General features: G+C 37.7%; 1 protein-coding gene across 1 annotated transcript in view; it reads right to left on the bottom strand.

Moving 5' to 3' along the window:
• Positions 1-3830: 3830 nt before the first annotated feature.
• TMED10 (transmembrane p24 trafficking protein 10) overlaps positions 3831-21262 on the bottom strand; it is a 35641-nt gene continuing 18209 nt past the window's right edge. Inside the window, exons 3-5 of the mRNA XM_079127472.1 lie at positions 16979-17052; positions 7344-7470; positions 3831-6936 (exon numbers count right to left, since the gene is read on the bottom strand). Coding sequence (XP_078983598.1) covers positions 6815-6936; positions 7344-7470; positions 16979-17052 — 323 coding nt within the window. The 3' untranslated portion in view covers positions 3831-6814. The remainder of the gene's footprint in view (positions 6937-7343; positions 7471-16978; positions 17053-21262) is intronic.

Genomic DNA, 21262 nt, shown 5'->3' with positions numbered 1-21262 from the left:
CAGAGCCATGGAAAAGCAGGATGCGTTGGAGCTAAGAGGTCATGTGGCTGGAGTCCAGGGTGCATGTGAGGTAGAAGATGTAACCTCTTTTCAGAGTTTGGGGTTTCTTGTGGGCAATGGAAAATTATTGGAGATTTTTAAGCAGATGAGTAGTAACTACATGTCCAGCTTTTCTAGGGAAGCCCCTGTTTGTCTTTTTTCCCCCAGCATAATTAATAAAGCCTTTTTGTTGTGGTGCTGGGGATTGGACCACAGGCTCATACAGGCTAGGCGAATGCTCTACCACTGAGCTACATCCCCAGTCTTTTTTCAAGATAGGTTCTAAATTGCCCAGGCTGATCTTGAATTTACAATCTTCCTGCCTTAGCCTCCAGAGAAGCTGAGATTACAGGAGTAACAAAGCCTTCTTTTGCATGAACACCCAGCTCGGATACTAAATATGGTCACCTTGGATTAAGACCCAAATTATAATTTATGAGGAACTCTGATGACTATGTAGAGGATGAAAACTGGAAGCAATTTATATTTTAAGAAGAGGTGCTGACACATTATCAGTGAGTGAAGAGGAAGTTCAGATTTAAGAAATCTGAGAGATTTAGAACTTTATTAGTTGGGATATCATTGGTAAGGTAGATGTAAGCATTCCAGAGATTCTCTTGTTTTTTTTTTTTTTTTTTTTTTTATAAGTAGACATAAATAGAAAATATAGAAGGAAGATAGACTGGTAGAATGGGATGAGGGATGTGAGGACCAAGTTCACACCCTGGCCTCTCTATAATTCATCAATGTGCCTTTCAATATATAAAATCCTGCAGTCTGCATAACACTCTGCATTGGGTCTGAATGGAGAGTACAACGGAACTTCTGTCTTCCCTTATCTGGAACCAGTATTTCTATTAGTGTACCAGCCTTCATGATGATCTACTCCTACTACACATGTACTTGAGAGTTATGTTCTAGGCACTATACTGAATGTTTTCCATCGCTAGCTCTTCACATCCAACTGAATCCAAAGTAACTCAGCCTTCATATCCTATAATGTCACTCATTTTTTCAGAATGCTTACCTATAAAATGCTGATGCATTTATCTTGTTTATTACCTTCACTCATCAGACTATAAGTTCCATGAGAACCTGGATTTTGCTCTTGTTCAAGGATATATATATATATATATATATATATATGTATATATATAAATATAAATAAGTATATATATATATATACATATAAATAATCTGGGCCTAGAAAAGTGCTTGGCATTACAGTAGAGGCCCCAAAATTACTTGCTGAATAAATATCAGGTTGTTATCCCGTATGTATGTAACATTTAAAAAAAAACCAAAATGTAAGACTGCTTGATTGACGACTCATTAGTTTTGCTGGTTTCACCCCAGGGCTCTAAATTTTACAAGTATCTTTGATTTCAACTAATTCATTGAACAAATGTGTGCCAGCTTCTGGGATATAACACAGAATAAAATACATGTGGTTTCTACTCTTATGGAGTTTCTAGTTCCTATAGCAGAAAATAACCAGGCAATAATAATAGTTTGTATAAATGGTATAAAAATACAAAATTCTAGAAAGGAATTTTGGAGGGGCATCTTTCCAAGCCAAATTTGCTGGGTGTGTGAAGACTTCCTGGAGGAACAGCCAAAGCATTAAGTCAGCATTAAGTCAGCGATTAGCTAAGCAAAGTAGGGAGATCATTTTAGGTAGATGCCATTTCATATTTCCATTAGAAGGCACTTTGAGGATAGACATTAACTCTCATTTAACTGGATCTACTCTAGATCTTAGCTTGACTTAACTGTTAATTCTGTTAATCTGTTAATTTTGTTTAACAGACTAGGTGCTAAATACACACACACACACACACACACACATATATATATTTTGGGGGGGAGGGAGAGGCTGAAAGAATGGGAAAAAAAATTAAAATCAGAAGTGTAACTTTCATTCTGAGAAACTTAATAGGTTTCAGCCACAACTTAAAAATTTTATTTTTTCAAACCAGGCATGGTGGCACACACCTGTATCCCAGTGGCGCTGAGGCAGATGGATCCCAAGTTCAAAGCCAGTCTCAGGAAGTTAGCCAGGCCAAAAGCAACTTATTGAGACCCTGTCTCAAAATAAATAAAAAAGGGATGGGGATGTAGCCCCCATGGTTGAGTGCCTCTAGGTCAATTCTTGGTCAAAAAAATTTTTCCTCAGCACCTTTCCAATGAGGAACTTGATAGGTTTTCTACAATTAACTGGCCTAAAATTGTGAACTGTTCTAGTTATAACACTATGTTATAAGCTTAACAGAAAAACGCCCTCTTGCAGGGTAAGAACAGAGCTCTTATGCCAAATTCCTCATTATACTGGATATAACTGAAACTAATCATCTGACTTTGAATATTAAGTCCAGAAACACTCAACATTTATTCTAAAGGCATAATTCATTTTAAGGTGTCCTTGGTCAAAACAGACTATTTTCATATTTTAACAAATGAATACTTATGATATATTGCAGAAGTTCCCAATTTGTGGATGGTGGACTACCAGAAGCCACAATGTTATTGTAAAGATTAAAGAATCTACCAAAGACCAAGCAAAGTGTAATCCTTCACTGTGTGCTAAAGCAGTTGCTAGCTACATGTAGCTACTGAACACTTTTAGTATGGCTAGTCTAAATGGAGATGTGCTATAGTTGTAAAACACACACTGGATTTCAAAGACTTTATGTGAAAAGCAATATAAAATACTTTAATAATTTTTTAATAGTGACTGTATGTTACAATAACATTTGGATATATTGTTAAATTTATTATTTAAATTTAATTTTACCTTTTTCTTTTTGCTTTTTTAATATGATACTAGGAAATTTTAAATTGTTTTTTAGTTGTAGGTGGACATAATACCTTTGTTTTTACATGGTGCTGAGGATTGAACCAGGGCTTCACCCATGCTAGGTGAGCACTCTACCACTGAGCCACAACTCCAGCCCCAGGAAATTTTAATTTATACATGTGACTCACATATAGGACACCAATACAGTAGACTGAATGAATAATTTACAAAATATGTATTACCATGACAAGTATATAATACTATTAAATTCATTTGTAAGTTTTGCTGAACTCATTCATAATTTCTCTAAAAGTTAAATATCACTAAGAAATGACATTTTTGATGTTAATTTACACCTAAAAACTGGGAACCACTATTAAATTGAACTCAGATTATGGTGTCACTAATAAAATTTGTCTGGTTTTTGGAAGAATGGAGGTGGAGGATAAATAAGAGGTCAGTGAATGTACAAAGCACTTCTTATTGGCTCTTGAAAAGCAGCTTTATGAAAAAAATGTTTTACTGTCAAGCGAAAGCAAAGGAGACAATAGCTTTTACCTCCTGTGGTGGGGTTTTACATAGATGTGATGGGCCAAAAAAAGCAAGTCACAGGGGGTTCCAAATTGGGAGAGTGAGTTCAGGAATGGAGGGGAAGGAAGAGGGCTCCCTAGAGGAATAACTCCAACAGAAATTTCCAAAAAAGAAGTTACAGAGAATGTCTGGCTTATGTTTGGGCTTTCTGAAAAAATACATATGCATATATAAACATATATACATACAAGCATATATATCAGAATTATTAGTTTATACATGACTTACTTTATATACATATATATGACTTTTGTGCAATAAAATTTTACTAGCTCATCTAAACTCCACCTGAAGTAAAATTAAGAACATTATTTTTTCTCTAATCAGGTATCCTTTGAATTGGAGGAATTATTGCTAATCCAAAGAGATATTCAAAAGTAACAGAAAAAATATACACCTAAAATGGTTTCTACTAGCATTTATTTGAGAAAATTTATACAAAACCCCCCAATTCAACACAAATGAATCTGTATAAATCCCACATGCCTCTTTCCATTAAACAAAGAAAAAATGGCTTTGACGGGTTCATGACAACGCATAACAAAGTTTACTTAGAACTGAACTGTTCCCACTTATACAGATCATTCTGAATAAAAAACGGAGGAAAGCAGATAACAGCCCTGTTTTTAAAGCTTATTTGCTCTTATACTAGCCTGTTTTCAAAGGCAAATACTTTGACCTTTTAGATAAAATCAAGGCATAATATTAATTAACTTTTAAACCCAAAATACAGTGTCCAAGGTGGTATTTTGGCATGAGTAAAAGGAACGGACGTTAAAGAATTTTAATTCCCTAAAGCTTAAAATCACACTTGAAAGCAAAAGCATCAGCAAAGTAAAACATTCTCTCCTCTTCTACCTTCTTCTTTGACACTTTTCAGAGGAGAAGACCATAACTAACAGAAGCTTTCACTGCTTCTAAAATGGGAGAAGGCACCAGTCAGAAATATGAGATTCTTGTTAGACTAATGATACAGGCTAGGACTTTATATTTAAAAGTTTAAGGATGGAACTTAACCTCCTAGTTTATGTTTTTCTGTACTTGGTTGCATCCTGTCTTTTAATATGCTACAGACTTTCTCAACATCTGCTGTCCCTATGGCAAGGAATCTACTGCCAAGTTCTCAGAAGCAGCAACTATCCCTTCTCAACAGCAGATGGCAGTGTTGCCCAAGTTGGCAAGAGCTTATTGCTGCACAAGAGTTTACAGGAGTTCCGTTCCCCTCCAAAAAGCTTTTATATTAATAGTAACTAGAACATTGACAGACTAGCCTGACATTTTAACATAAACCATGCCCTCTTTCACCTCCACACTTTATCCATGTCATCACAACAGTGTTCTTTGATAATTTCCATATTCTGCTTCTTAACTGCAAGTGACATAGGCCCAAGTTCAGTAATTGTTATCACTCAATTAGACAAGCTCTGTAACAGTCAGCAGGGTTAAAAAAAGATTCCAGAAAAGATGGACTCCTTCCTACTTTCCTGGGGGAAGTGGGAAAGATTTCAAGTTACAGTTTTCTTCTCTTTCTAAACATCATCACTGTATCCACTCTGTGGGTAGGGGTGTGTGTGTGTGTGTGTGTGTGTGTGTTTTGCTGGGGCCTCATGCATCCAAGGAGAGTACTCCACCCCAGCTCCATGTTTTCTTTTTCACATTAGTATGGCCTTTAGGCACCTCCACACTCCCACATGTAATTCTTGGTTCTGCCTTCACAACATGTATTTTTCAAGTATTTACTCTCTCCATGACCCTCCTAGATAACTATTTGATACCTAGTATGCCTCAATTAAGTTGGTGATTGGCCATGCAAGAAGAGTTGGTAAATTTTACTTACTTTTCCTTGGTAAAAGTGATGTTAAAAATTCAAGCAACCACATATCTGATAGAGGACTTTTATCTAGGATAAAACTCAACAGTAATAAATGATCCAATTAGAAAATGGGCAAAAAGACAAATATTTCATTGAAGAGGATATACAAATCACAAACAAGCACATGAAAAGATGTTCAACACCATTAGCCATTAGGAAAATGCAAATGAAAACCATAATGTGACATTATACACAGCTATTCAAATGGCTAAAATTTAAAAAATAGTAATAATACCCAATGTTGGTGAGGATGAAGAGAAACTCATCAGTGATACTCTGCTGATAGAAATGTAAAATGGTACAGCCACTCTGCAAAGAGTAGGGATTTCTTATACAACTAAATGTGCTTTTACCACAGAACCTGGCAATTGCCCTTTTTGGGCATTTATCCCAGAGAAATGAAAATTCATGCTACCTAAAAACCTATACACAAAAATTCACGGAAGTTTTATTAGTAAAGGCCTAAAACTGAAAACAACCCATCTGTCCTTCAAAGGATGAGTGGTTAAACAGGCTGGGTGGTACATCTGTAACCATGGAATATTACTCAGCAATAATAAGGAACAAACTATTGATAAAATTTAACAACTTGGATGAATTTCATGGGAATTACGGTGAGTAAAAAATATAAATCTCAAAAAGTCACATTCTATACTGTTATATTTATATAACATTTTTTAAACAACAAAATTATAGAGATGATAAACAGGTTAGTAGTAGCCAGAGTTTGGGATATAGGGGTATATAGGAGGGAGGTGGTGGCTGTGGCTATAAAAGGGCAGTAGGAGGGATCCATGTGATAGAACTGTCCTGTAGCTTGTGATGGTCTCATGACTCTAGACACATGATAAAACTGCACAGAACTAAATATACATACACAAAAAGAAAAAAATCAAGCAGTTGCACGCAAACATTTTAATTGTCTAAAATGAGATTTTCTGTAAGAAGTAATCTACAGTTCTGAGTTCACTTTTATAAGGTATCACATTCACGACCCTTTTAAGAGACATAAAATTATGAAAGGATATCACCAGAAGCTATGTAAACATTTCAGCTAAGGGCCAGGTGTTTTCAGGAGGAAACCCAAAGAGGACAATCAGTATGAAACAAGTTCAACATGGTCATACGAATCCTGGTAAAAGAACTAGAGTGAAAGCCCAAGCTGGTGAGCAAGTGGGAGAAGGAAAGCAAACACGGTGCAAACAGATCACACGAGGAAACCCAGACAAATGCTGGCTTTGGCATCATCTAGGTAACCCCTGTTTTTTTGTCATGGGTGACTCTAATAATAGTCCTATTGTTGCAAAACCAGTCCAAATCCTACCAAGTTAAAAAGAAGTCCCTCCTTGACTTGTTGGGTGTAGGTAGTACCCTATGTCCTCCCAAAAGAGATCAGTTCTGGCAAGAGCGTCAATGTGCCTTCATGGTGCTGTTAGTAGGATGCCTGAGGCAAGGCATGTCCCAGCGATGTTCTGCTGGCTGAGATTCACGAGGGAGGAGGAGACTGGGTCTCATTACTCAATCAACTTCTTGGCCTTGAAGAAGCGACGCAGGTAGAAGACCTGCCAGGTGGCTAGTCCGATAAGGCAGAACATTGAAAAGATGCTGAAGTACAGGACCCGAGTGTTTGTTGACTCTAAAAGACAAAAGCATGTAATGAAGTAAGCTTCCTCAGTTGGCTGACCAATGACCAGAGGGAAAAGGCCATTAATGAACTTCACTCTGTCCCTACGTCTAAGAGTAGGACCTTAGATAATTAAAAAAAAGAAAGATAATTCTATGTATAAATGCTAAAAATTACAAAGATTAGTGCTATTGATCTGACAAACTATAAGCCAACAGAGGATATGATCAAGTGCATCACAGAAGAAAACTCGACTCTAACAAGGTTGATTTACTCTTAGCACAGCACTGAAGCACCAATTTTCCTTCCATAAACCCCACTTTTGCAAAACTGAGAAAAAGTACACCAAAATTTAATGTTTGGGGATTTGTCTCCTTTAGGGTTCACTTTTTGAGAAATAAGAGCTGCCTTCCTCTCACCATTGGTGTCACGCATCTCTTCCTCTCGCTTCTTCATGTAGGCAAAATCATTAACAATGGATTCTGAAAGGTCTTCTAGGCGTCGTAGCTCCACCTCTAAGGGCTTGAGCTTCTCAACTTTGGCGATCTGGAAAAGAAAGAAATTAGGAATCTACTCCCTGAAAACACTGCTCTGGTTAGGAACACAAAGAAACAGAGACATCTTTTTAGAAGCTAGTATGTTTAGATTCTCTCATTAATCATCCTAACAGATTTTAAAATCTGGCCTTTTACTCTTCCCTATGAATTATTTATATCTTTTAAGATACTTTAATTTAGATTATAATTTCTTCGTAACTATAATGTGGTAGGCTATAAAGTAAGACATACTCGTTTCCCTGAACTTTTCACTTTAATAAAGCACTTTACTTTTATTTACCCTTCCACTCATGTCTAGGAAAGAGACAGTATTATTAGTATAACAAGTGTGAGTCATAAAAGTCAAAACTAGTTTTAGAAGAGAAAACTCACTGAATTCCCAATAATACACAAAAATGAGAAAGTATGTATTGCTACAACATTAAGGTAAAACTCAAAATATAGAATTAGAGAATTCTGGTTTGCTCATACACTTTTTTTTTTTTTTTTTTTTTGTACTGCTGGGGATTGACCGTAGGGCCTCGTACATTAGGAAAGCTCTCCACCTCCAAGTTATACCTCTAGTCCAGGTTTGCTCATATTAATCCTACAACTTTAAGGTTTATTTTAGAACTCAGAGCCACAATGAATTCCACATTTACTCAAAACTATTGCACTAAGGTTTTTAGTTTACTCATTTATTTTTTGCAGTACTGGTGATCAATACCAGAGTACTCCACCACTGAGCTACATCCCCAGTCCTTTTCATTTGAGACAGGGACTTGTGAAGTTGCTGAGGCTGGTCTCAAACTTGTGATCCTCCTGCCTCGGCTTTGGAGTTGCTGGAATTACAGGCATGCATCACTGTGCCCTTTAAGAATGATACCCTGGTTATCAAAAGAAATCTCTAAAGATTTCCTTATATACTGAGAAATGAATGATGTGAGAAAGTCTATCTAATAACTAGAGGCATATATCACATAAGCAAGGATTTCATTATTCTACATTGTTTTCTTATCAATTTTGACTTTTGGGGTTTTTAGTTTGTTTTTGGTGGGGATTGAACCCAGGGACACACTACTACTGAGCTATATACCCAGCCCCTTTTAAAATTTTGAGATAGGGCATCCTAAAGTTGCTGAGGCTGGCCTTGAACTTCTGATTCTCCTGTCTTAGCCTCCCGAGTTGCTGGGATTACAGACACGTGCTCTATGCTGCCTAGGAGGAAATCCTGGGTTCAAGCAATCATTCTCCCTCAACTTCCCAAGTAGTTGCTACTATAGGTGCATGCCACATGGAGCTCATGATTTCCTTTAAGATGGATAAACCACCAGAATTTTCCAGACCTTGAAATTCTTACATGTCAGTTGCTCTCAAGTTTTTTCCACGGTGGGATTTCTTCAACAATTCTTGCTCTATATCTGCTTGTTTACTCCCTACTCCCCTATTTTACTATAAATTCTCTATAGAATACCCACTTTCTCTTCTCCTTTGTCCAATGTCTTCCTTGTTCCTTCCCTCTCTTAAATGTTAACAGCAGTTTACATGGGATGAATGGGAAGAGTTTAAGGGTGACTTTTATGCTCTTTGTTTACCTATATTCTTCCTTGAATGTGTGAAAAACAAGAAAACATTTAAAAAAAATTAGAACCTGCCATTAAGATTGGGACAGAAAGCCAGGTGTGGTGGTACACACTTGTTATCAGCTACTCAGGAGGACTGCAAATTGGAGGCCAGCCTCGGGAACTTTTAGTGAGATCCTCCCTCAAAATAAAAAATAAAAAGGACTTAGGATGTAGCAAGTGCTGGAGAGCCCCTGGGTCCAATCCCCAGTAACACACACACACACACACACACACACACACAAATTGAGTTTATATTTGAAGTACACAAAAACATGCTGACAGATTTGTGATTTTGTTCCATTGTACACACATTTTCTTACATTTGCAAAATGCTGGATACCAATATAAAAGATATATAATAGGCTGAACTTTAACATGCTTAACAATTTCTCTCCTGCTCTAAACTTTCCCTCCAAAGCTTCCTGAATGAGATAGTATAATGACATGACATGAAACTTCTTAGACCTAAATTATTTAAGGCTGCCTAAATAGAAACTTGCAAAAGGAACTGGAAGTGAAACTATGGCTATGCCTCTGCCAGCTGAAAATAATATATTTTTTGTTAGATGACAAGCCTAAAACCCAAAAAAATAAGATAGAATTAAACCTGGTACCAATGGTAGCTTTTGTAAGTAATAGCTCAAAAAACTTAATCCAAATGCTTTTCCAATATTTCTTTTTTAATTGTATAAGCAACACATAAATATGTACTCCTGCTAAAATTTTTAACTATTCAGAAGCAAAGAAAACAAAAACCGAAATTCTACCTTGGTAGTTCTTCAACTCCCAAATTCCCACATTCTTTTTCAGAGTTAATGGTGGTTATGAACTCCGTATATATTTTTCCAGATCTTGTTAAAATCCACACTACTTATGTTTCTGTATCTATACGCAAATCTTCTTCTAGTGTAGGTATTGCTCGGAACTCTGCCTCTATTCATAACCAAACTGTCCAATTTCTATCTTCTAAATCAATTTTATTTCCTCAATGAATCCCATTCTTGCTTCAGGAAACTATTCTATTTATTAGTGGAATGAAGATCCCATTTAAAAAAATTACTGCCCTAAAATAACTACTTTGTGTTGATATCAATTTAAAATCTAGAAAGCTTAAAGAAAACCCAAGTGCCTAAAACAACATTGCAAATATATTTCTACGCTTAAAAGTAGAAATCAAAATAATATTGGAAAAGGAATCAAGGAACAAAAAACTGTTCCAACAACTAAACTCTGAATGACTTGGCAACTAAATGGTGTTAAGGAAGGTCATCTGCCTTTGACATGTGAGAGCACAGTAAGACAGCAGTCTGCAACCCAAAGTGGGCCCTCACCAGAGCCTGACTGGGCTGGCAACCTGACGCCTTGGACTTCCTAGCCTTTCAATCTATGAGAAACAAATTTACTGTTTATTTTTAAAATGGAAACAAATAAAAAGTAATTATGTCCAAAGACAAAAATAAAACAAAGAGTAAAGGAGAGGAGGAAACTCAAAATTATAAAGCTATTTGATTATAAAAGGAAACCATTAAACTGGATTGAAAATTGACAAGTAAATCAAGAAGGCCTGAAAGATTAGTAACTGATAGATGGGGAGGAAAGGGAAAGAAGCACATAGGCACATATCAAGTTAAGAAGTGGGTGGTAAAAAACTTTTCATTACAAGAAAAATTTAGAATTAGTGATAGACTTTTATGATTAGTTTAAAACACGTATACAAAGTTTGCATGATTTTTTTTGAGATCAAACCCATGACCATATGCATGCTAACCAAATGCTCTACCACTGAGCTACAACCCCAACCCATTTTTGTTTTGTTTAAACCTTTAAAGATCTTAACAAAATATACTTTGAGGGCTTAGTGTGTGCAAGATATGAAGCTAAGTTACCACATTAAGCTCATAGGTGTAAAGTCTCACATATAAAGCTATAGTTAAAATATAAACATTATTTACTGACTTTTACAAAGATACACATGAAAAGCAGAGTGGAAAGAAAGTAGTAAGAGACTGATTCTAACTGGGAGAATAAGGAAAAACTTAACAGAAGTTAAGCGGGGTCTCACAAATTGGGAGAGGATATTGAAAGAGATGAGAACATTTAAGGTGTGTAGGCCTTGCTTTGAAGACTATGAATAGTGTCGACATAAGGAGATTAATATGCTGGAAACTAGAATAGAGGGTGTTTCAGCAGGTACACACATATACACACATATTCTTATGTTTAGGAGAAGGTGGTGTGATAATAGCAAATAAAAGGACCAAAAGTCAGGCTGAAGATAAACTGGGGAAAGAGATGAAAAAAAGCAGACCGATTAGTACATACTCGGAATGTGTTATTTTACATCCTATGATCTCATTCAATCCCATTACCCCAGAAAGTATTATCCATAAGTTTTCAGACAAGGAAACTAAGGCTCAAAGATGTTAAATAACTTCCCCAGGTCTCAGTGTGCTGATGCTAGGACTGAAATCCAAGTCTGAGTGTATACCTCACTCTACAGGTACTAGAAATTAGACAAAGAAAATTAGAAGACTACACTAAAATCTTCCTGAATCAAAAGTAAAGGACTGGGGATGTAGTTCAGTTAGGTAGAGTGCTGGTCTCACATGCACAAGGCTCTGGGGGTTCAATCCCCAGCACCACAAATAAATAAATAAGTAAAATAAAGTAAACAAGCTACTAGGGTCACAAGGATCTAAGTAAGTTGTCCAGTTGGTTTGACTAATGAACTTCCTCGCTTTCCCCCATTACCATTTTTGAAGGTAATAGAGGAAAATTTTAAACCAAATTCTAGTTAAGTATTCTCACGAAGATCTCCTCACTTGCCCAGAACTAAGTATCTATTATTAATGAATATCAAGAATCTTTATATCATAGTCAGTACAAAAAGCTAAGAAAGAAAAGCTCAGTATCAAAATCCCCACTTACTGTTCTGCTCTTCTGAACATTCTTCCTGGAGGAGGCTCCACGAAGGCAGGCCAGGGCACTTCTAGCCTACTTCTCTCCTATGGCTGGAAGCCTGGGATGTTTTGTCAGCAGTTTGACAAAGATGGACCACAGGACAATGTATACCACAGGTTCTCCACCAGGGGGTAGCACTCCCCTCGTGTGTTGTGTGCTGCCGTTACAATGAGTGCCTCTTACAAATGAGGAAACTAAAGAGCCCATAAAGTTACTTGGCCCTTTAGGTGGCAGACCAGGATTAGCAGCACACCATGGTTACTTGACTCCTCCCCAGGGTCACCAAAGCATTCATCTAGCATCAAAACTGCAAAGCTCTGCTATAAAACCCAAGAATAGAACCCTTGACTTCCAGAAGCACACATAGCTGTTCTCAAATCGTACATCTTTCAGACCTTATCCATGAAGACCCTTTCAACCACTCCTGTCCACACCAACTTCCTCCTTCCTAAAACCCTAGGACGCTTATATCGTGCCACATGATTAACAATCATACATTGTCATATTCACAAATTTGTTCTGATTTTAATCCTCTTCCCTCACAGTTTAGCCCCCCAAACCCAAGGAAATGAAAATAATTTACAGCTAAATACTAAAACACACTAAGCACTTCCACCTCATGTGTTGGCATGGTCTTCTCTTCTAGTAATTAAGTGCTGCTGATCCCTGGCTTGAGCAATTGCTTCCTGTGTGCGAAGAGCACTTTGCATCTCTTTTCACTCGGCACTCATATTCTTGAGGCCCATTATCTGAGAGAAGGCCCTTTCTACCACAACATCTATTGCTCACATGCAGTAGTAGGTAGGGCTGGGAAAAGCTAAAAATTATAGGCTTTCCCTTTGTATCTGTAACACCTCCCAAATATTATTAAATTAAACTCCTCCTACCCATAAACAAATCTGCCACTCTACTGATGATTTGAATCGACAGAGTTCAGAGTTATATGTAACTATACCAAGGAAAGGAGCTACCTCTCCAAAAAACTGCTTCCTAAAACAAGGGTGTGAATCCAGCTTCTAGGGAATTTATATTCTTTTCCTTGGTGGAGCAATGAGACTCACAAGAGAAGCTTCCAAATTCAATCAAATTAGTTTTCTGCCTCTATGTTCTGCACAAACTCCAAAAGTACAGCAATATGTTAAGACCATTGAGTTTAACACGATCAAGGTAAAGATGACGAGTGATATCCAAGGACAAATCTACTTACACCTTGGGGTAGGGAGCATATGAATCATCAGCCTACTACTCATAAAAAAGTTCAAAAGGCTAAGAAGGTGCCAAAATAAGCCCCAATAATTAAGAAAGTCCAGAAATTTAGAAAGACTTTATCCTGTCATGGCTATTTGGCAGCTTCCAAAACAGGAGAAAGGAGCTAAAATCTACTAACTGACCAACTATGCATCAGGTACATAGTTCTTTCATTTAACTTGTGTCATGAAAGGGGCTCTGGACCTAGTATGTGGAAGTGCAACTCCTCCTCTCTGAAGGCATTCAGAGAAACAGTTTTTTTTTTTTGTTTGTTTGTTTTTTAATTATTTATTTATCTTTTAATTTTTTACAGACTGCATTTTGAGTCATTGTACACAGATGAGGTACATCATTTCGAGAGAAACAGTTTTGGAATGTCTTCAGCTGTGGCTTCAACCAGCACTGTGTTTGAATATATGTGCTGATAGCAAATAACAGACTAACAGAACCCCTAGGCAAAACAAAACTGAAAATGCTGACAGCCACAGCAAGAAGGGACCATACACCGTTCAGGAATTAGACAATGGGTCAGAGAATTACTTCTTTATGAGACAGTACCTGCCTTAATTTGCTGAGCTGCACGATCAGACAAGTTCCTGAAAACAACTACTCTACATAGCACAAATGAAAAAGAAATAGCTTGATTCATGTAATCAATCTATAAGATGCTCCCCTGCCCCAGGAGGCAATAGCAATAAAGTGGCCAGAAGTTCTTTTTTCTTTTTTGGCAATATTGGGCTGTTCCAAACCCAGAGGCACTCTACCACTGAGCTACAGCCTCAGCCCCTTTTAATTCTTATTCTGAGACAGGGTCTTTTCTACATTGCCTGGTTTGGGCTTGAATTTGTAATCATCCTGCCTCAGCCTCCCGAAAAGCTGGGATAACAGAAGTGTACCACCATGCCCAGCCTAAGTTCTTAAAATACAACACAGGGAATCAAAAGTGCTTTATTTCTGAGGACATAAGAATTCTTTAACTTTATGCTTCTTTAACACATGGCAAGCACTATGTCTTCCAAATAATATCATCTCACATTTGTACGGTGTTTATACAGCAATTTCAAGGGCATTAACTAAGTCCTCCATAACATTTTAGATAGGTAATACAGTACTTCACCCAGCTATTAAGATAATAATTACTACTGAATTGTTCAGGACCACATGGGATTTCAGAATTATTAGTTCACATATGAGGAAGAGATCCAACATATGTTGGATGTGAGGAAAATAAACCAAAGAAAAGAAATGTGCTGCCTTTATGAATCCTAGCTGATGCCAAAGGATCCAAATCCTTTGGGCGTAAAAGCTCTCCATTATCTGAAGGGCCTAAAATTAAATGCCTTGAACTCTAAATATGCTCAGTGCTCTCTGGCAATTAACCAGGGAACAAAGTGCTTCTATTATCCATATTCTTATTACAGACATTATTAGCCCAGGAACTACTAATAGCTGTTTCTAACAAAGGTTCAATGGAGCCACAGACTGAAAAAAGGACTGGTCTTTGACCTGTGTTATACCCACCTCGCCTCCTCTGCCTCTATTGTTTGGGGGATGGCAGAGGGCTCATAAGGAATGTAGTGGGGAGGAGAGGTGGGTGGTTAAGAAGCGGAACCTTAGAGCTGTGTTGTAATCATGTGCGTAAAGAAGGGTTAGGATGTGCCAAACATCCCAAGCAGGAAGCAGGCAAAGGAAGCAATGTGACTTCCTTTCTGCTAGGGATTCCCCTCTTGGGTTAAATAGAAGGTCAAAAAAGATATAAAGTCCTTTTCCCAGAGTTAATAAAGCCCAAGGATAATGAGGATTCTAGGAGGTACAGTGGTTCTAAAATGTCAAACAGTGGCGCCCACATTGCTCTTTTTGTAAAGATAAAATAATATCAAGGGTTTTCAAGGGGGAACAAATTAGGTCTCAAGACTAATAGGGTATCAGGTGCCCTGTTACTTAAAAAATATTCATTAATGACAGACACTATGTTGGAGAACAATTACAACAGGCAAAATTATATAGCTGCTTGGAGAGTGACCCATGGTGGGGAATGGCAGCAGTAACCACAAACTGAAAACCATTTTATCTACTCTTGCATAATACCTACAACATTTTTCTTAGTGTTTTGTATCTCACAACAGCACTTTAACATACATTATCTTATGTAAATGTAATTAAGGCTGTTCTGAATCATGTAAGTTTAAAAAGATTTTTCAGTTTACTCTTAAATTCATCAAATGAAGAGGCTCTCTTGCTTCTTTCTTTTACTTGCACTAACCTGGAGAACAATCAAGTCAAAGTCTCTACTAGGAACTGTCTTCCATTCATTGCTGGATCACGTGCTCCTATCTATTGCCTTCAAATAACTCTATCTGTTCAAGTGTTGTCTACCTAAACAAGGGGAAAGAGCAAAGACCCAGGGAGCTGCAATTGTTAATACTACTACTTCCTGTTGCAGAAATAACCAGTCACTTCCAGTCTTCGTCCATTTTAGGATACGCCTCTTCTAAAGTTCTGGCCATTCCTAGAAAACTCTCCTAAATCACTTGAAACAAATTTCCTTCATTTATTTAGATTACGTTCTACAAAAATCACTAACATATCCTGTATTCCACTTCTTCGTGCCCTCAGGTACTGCTTGGCTGGGAAAGAAATCTTTTCAACTTTCTGTACAGTTATCAGTCTTAAATAGTTCTTAAATAGTGGTTTTTCAAAGGCGCTCTTCATTTTTGTTTTTGTTTTTTGCAGTACTGGAGATATAACCCAGGAGCATTCCAACACTGAGCCACACCCCAGTCCTTTTAAATTTTTGTTTTGAGACAGTGTGTCACTAAGGGGCAGAGTTGCAATCCTCCTGCCCAGCCTCCTGAGTTGCTGGGGTTATAGGCATGAGCCACTGTCCCTGGCTCAAAGGTGCTCTTTAATCAGGCATGGTGGCAACTTGGGAGGCTGAGGCAGGAGGACCTTGAGTTTAAAGACAGCTTTAGCAATTTAGCAAGGTCCTAAGCAATCATTTTGTGCTGCCCTCAAAGTCTCAAATAGAGATGAAAAAGCCTGTCATTCTTCTCCTTATCCCATGTATCCTCCACTTCCCTGTCATTCAAACACGTCAGTTTTAATTACTCTCTAATACTTCCTTTCTACTCATTATCACTATTTCTTGCAGTTTTCTCCTCTATCCCGCCTTCTTTCTTAAAGTTTGAAATTGTTTTAATTAAAAGCTGGGTTTTTTGGCTATGGTTGTTTCTAAAAGACATCAGAATTGTTCAGGACTAAACAGCATTAAATTCACATTCCAGATATATACCTAGTCGTTGGCTCTGGGGGAACAGTCTTCGGAACTAAAAACAAATCACCTTTTTTAACCTTTGACATCAACACGTAACTGAAGCTTAGCTTTTAAATTTTAATTATTACTACATATACCTGGTTTCTGCCTCAAGAGGGCTCATGGCATATGCTTGAGTGCAACATCTCTAAGGGACAGTTGGTTCAGTCCTTTGGCTGATGGCACAACCAGAATTACTATTTAAGGCCATTAATACAACTTTTTGTATTAATAAGATCATAGCTGGTTATCACATGACTGCTGAGAAAAACATCCTTCTGGACAAAACATAGCCTATTGGCCTGACTAAGGCACAGAATCTGACAGCACAGCACACTACTGCCTCCTCTGGCTGTTGCAGCAACACATACCTCTTCATAATTTTTCGCCTCCACTCCATGCTTCATGTCCAGGATCACGAGTTGGTCAGGTATCCGCCCTGTTCCTGAGAAAGAAATCAAAAGAATCATTGTGCAGAATATTTAAAATTCCGGGAAATCACCCACCCACCTCCCTCTCCCTCACCCCTATCCTCTCAATAGAGGGAAACAGACACAACTCCTCCCCCTACTCAGCAGCAGAAAATTCCTGGCTAAAATCACAAACATTCCAGACAAAGCCTCTATCTGTGTGGCGTGCTGGAAAGCAAAGAGAACATGCTGCTGGCAAACATCTCTGAGCAGGCACGACATAAGATCCCGCTACTGGTACTACAGAGGAATAGAATAAGAGAAGAAAAAGCACACAGGCTTTTCGAAATAAAAGTCACAACCCTGTGAAATTTAGTGGCATACAGATCAATAGGGAGTGGGAACCACCTTAGGCTGAAAATGCATATTTCCCTATCTGAAAAGAAAGCCCTGTTAAATTTTGAGAGAAGGCCACACTCAGGATTACTGAGTACACACTAAGCTTGAATTTATTTAACACGAACCTGAGTATCCAAAAGAATATAGGTTTTATCTAATATTTCATTTTAAGTCAAACATTCTGATCAATGCAAGGCCTACTTTAATAGATGAATAAAATGTTATAAGGCTATTCCCACTAAATCCTTAAAGGAGTTAGTAAAGCTGAAGGAAAAAAAAAAAAAAAAAAACTTTACAGGAATTACAATTCTCAGGGATATTTCTTAGAAAGAAAATGTCTATGGGGATAATAGGGCCAACAACACAACATTTGTATTAGAAAAAATTAATTTGATTCAGTGTGATCAAATAGGAATTCTACAGTGGCACATGCCTGTAATCCTAGCTACTCGAGCGGCTGAGGCAGAGAATAACAAGTTCAAGGCCTGCCTGGGCAACTTAGAAAGACTCTGTCTCAAAATAAAAAAAGGACTGGGTAGAGTAGCAGTGGTAGAGTGCCTCTGGGTTTAATCCCTAGCCCTGCCCCCACCCCAATCTAACCTTTTATTTATTTATGTTTTTTTTGAGTTGTAGAAGGACATAATACCTTTATTTTCTTTATTTATTTGTATGTGGTGCTGAAGATCAGACCGAGTGCCTCACATGCGCTAGGTGAGCGCTCTACCACTGAGCCACAATCCCAAAATCTAACCTTAAATCACTGAGTGAGAGAGGAAAGGGAATGACTCAAAGGGCCCCAGGAAACCACTTGCAAAAATTCCTTGGATTTCATCTATTTATAAAAAGCTAAAAATCACCTTATGAAATTCAGAGGGCTTAGGAGACGGTGCCACTTAACTACTGGGGTCCTTGAGCACAAAAGCCACAGAGAATGGTAATACCTCTACTGCCTGAGAGACACTGGAGATTTTTCTGAAATGGACTGAAATCAATTCAAAATTTACTCATGAGCACCAGGTGTAGTGGTGCATGCCTGTAATCCAAGTGGCTTGGGAGGCTGAGGCAGGAGGGTCACGAGTTCAAAGCCAGTCTCAACAAAAGCAAGGTGCTAAGCAATTCAGTGAGACCCTGTCTCTAATAAAATACAAAATAGGGCTGGGGATGTGGCTCAGTGGCTGAGTACCCCTGGGTTCAATCTCTGGTGAAGGGTTATGGAAAATAATATTCCTAAAAGACAGCCCCCCAGGAAAAACAGAGGGACAGTGTGGCTTGAGGGGAGGGAGGGGAAATTGGCCAAACATTAAACCTCTCTCAGTGCACCCTTTCCTAATAACAATAGGCCCTAAACTTAGACGGTCCCCCATCGCAGATTAGCCCTAAATGGAGGGACAGCAAAATATTGAAACTCTGGGAAACAATGGATCCCAAAGAACAATGAGTTTCAACCTTTTTACAACCACTGTCCTAAGTTAAAGTTTTAACCTGCACAACTAGCCCCTGACAGTAAAAACTGCACATACACAGCTTCTAATGATTACTTTACTTACCCTATAAAATCAAAATCTCCTCTAACTGACAGCCATTTTTCCCATCTGGAAAATGGGCCCCAATGGCACCCAAGTCCACGAAGGAATAAAGGCTTCTCTGAATCCCTTGAGGTCTGTCTCCCCTCCTTTTGTGCTTACATCTAGTACCAAATAAAAAATTAACTCATTGAGCACATGCCTGTAATCTCAGGAACTCAGGAGCCTGAGGCAGGCATGAGGATTACAAGTTCGAGGCCAGAGTCAGCAACTTAGTGAGACCCTGTCTCAAAATAAAAAGTTAAAAAAAAAAAAAAAAAAAGGGCTGGGGATGTGACTCAGTGGTAAAGCATCTCTGGGTTTACTCCTCAGTACCAAAAAAATAAAATAAAAATAAAAGAACCTCATTGAGAACTCACTGGGAGTTCTAGAACTGTGCTGGAGACTTTCAAAAGGTATAATCTCTGCCTTCAAATAATTCAATGAGGATCTAGGACATCCATACACATAACAGCAAAGCATAGTAAAATTTTAAGCCAAAACAAATGGCTCAGGTAATCCCAGCTGTGAAGGAATGGTAAGAGGGGGAAGAGGTGAGTTGTAGACTGCCTGCACCTCTGGTTCAATTCCTAGTACCAAAAAAAAAAAAACGATGAAAGAAAGAAAAAGAAGTACCTGAAGACCTGAAGGCAAGACTTGAGCAGAATAGTCTAGACAGAAGGCAAAGCATGGAGAAAGGCTCAGATAATGGAAATGAGTATGGCATGTTTAAAAGACAGTAAATAACTTCTTTTGGATAGACTAGAAAGATTGATTTGAAAGCAAGAGAAATACATAAAAATAAGACAAATCACAGACTAAGACAAATCACAGATGTCTTCCGAGCATTGAACCAGCAATCTCCAAGCAAAACAAAACATGGCACCCAGAGTAATCTCTTCTCCCAAATCTGATGTGTAATCCTGATTATGACATTACCCATAGGAGATGTAATACAAACTTTGCCTTTCTTTCTTCATTTAAAAAGCTTTGAAACACAAGTAGCTCCTAGCCCGACCTGGTTCAAATGATCAGATGTATTCTTTCTACTAGAATCTTCAGATTATCTCTTGTTTGTCACAGCACATATTAGGATTTTTCAAGCCTAAGTGAAACCACAAAACCACAAACCTCTGGCTGGTCTAATTTAAGACCATATAGTGTCTTGCACAGAACAGTCAGCTTATTCCCTTAGCTGATATCATGGCCTTATCGGTCTCTTTTGTAAAAAAGACCCTTCCAGTAAATCTCTCTGCATTTGCCTGGAAAATGATACCCCCCCCCTCTTTTAATTAAAACTTTATTTTGTTAGAGTAGTTTTAGGTTCAGAGCAAAATTGAGAGGAAGGTACACAGACTTCCCAATTCCCCTTACTCCTCCATGTGCGTAGCCTTCCCCATTATCCACATCTGCCTGAGTGGTATATCTGTTACAAATCATGCACCTACCCCACTACATCATTATCACCCAAAGCCCATAGTTTACATTAGGTTTCCTTTTGGTCCTCCAATAGTGACACTGGGATCAATGTATAATAACATGTGTCCACTACTACAGTTTCACAAAGTTTTTTTTTTTTTTTGGCTTATATCTTTTTTTGCCATATTTTTATTGGTGCATTGTAATTATACAGAATGGTGGCATTCATTGTTTCATATTCACACATACATATAATATAATAATCTGGTCAATATCATTTCTCATTATTTCCCCATTTCTGCCTTCTTCTCACTCCAGTTGGTCCCTTTGTACTGGTCTCCCTTTGATCTTCATGAGATTCTCCATCCCCTTCTTTTCCTTTTTTCTCTCCCTTTTCCACATATGAAAGAAAGCATATGACCCTTGACTTCTGCTGAAAATAATGTTTTCAAATTCTATTCATTTTCCTGAAAATGACATAATTTCATTTCTTATCATTGAATGAAACTCCACTTTGTATACATACTGAATTTTCTTTATTTATTCATCAGTTGGTAGTCACCTGATCAAGTTCCATAACTTGGCTATTATGAATTGCATTACTATAAACTTGGATATACATGTATTGCTATAATATGCCGATATTAGTTCTTTTGAATAAATCCTGAGGAGTGGTATAGCTGAGTCATATGGTGGTTCCATTCCTAATCTTTTGAGGAAACTCCATATTGATTTCCATAGTGGCTGTACTCATTTACAATTCCACCAATGGTGTAAAAGTGTTCCTTTTTCTCCACATCCTTTCCAGTATTTATAATTGTTTGTATTCTTTTCTTAAAATTTATTTTAATTTTTATTCTAATTA

Source organism: Sciurus vulgaris, assembly GCF_902686455.1.
Source record: "Sciurus vulgaris genome assembly, chromosome: 2".
Lineage (NCBI taxonomy): Eukaryota > Metazoa > Chordata > Mammalia > Rodentia > Sciuridae > Sciurus > Sciurus vulgaris.
The sequence above is the reverse complement of the archived record's forward strand: the minus strand, read 5'-3'. Positions and strand labels throughout refer to the sequence as shown.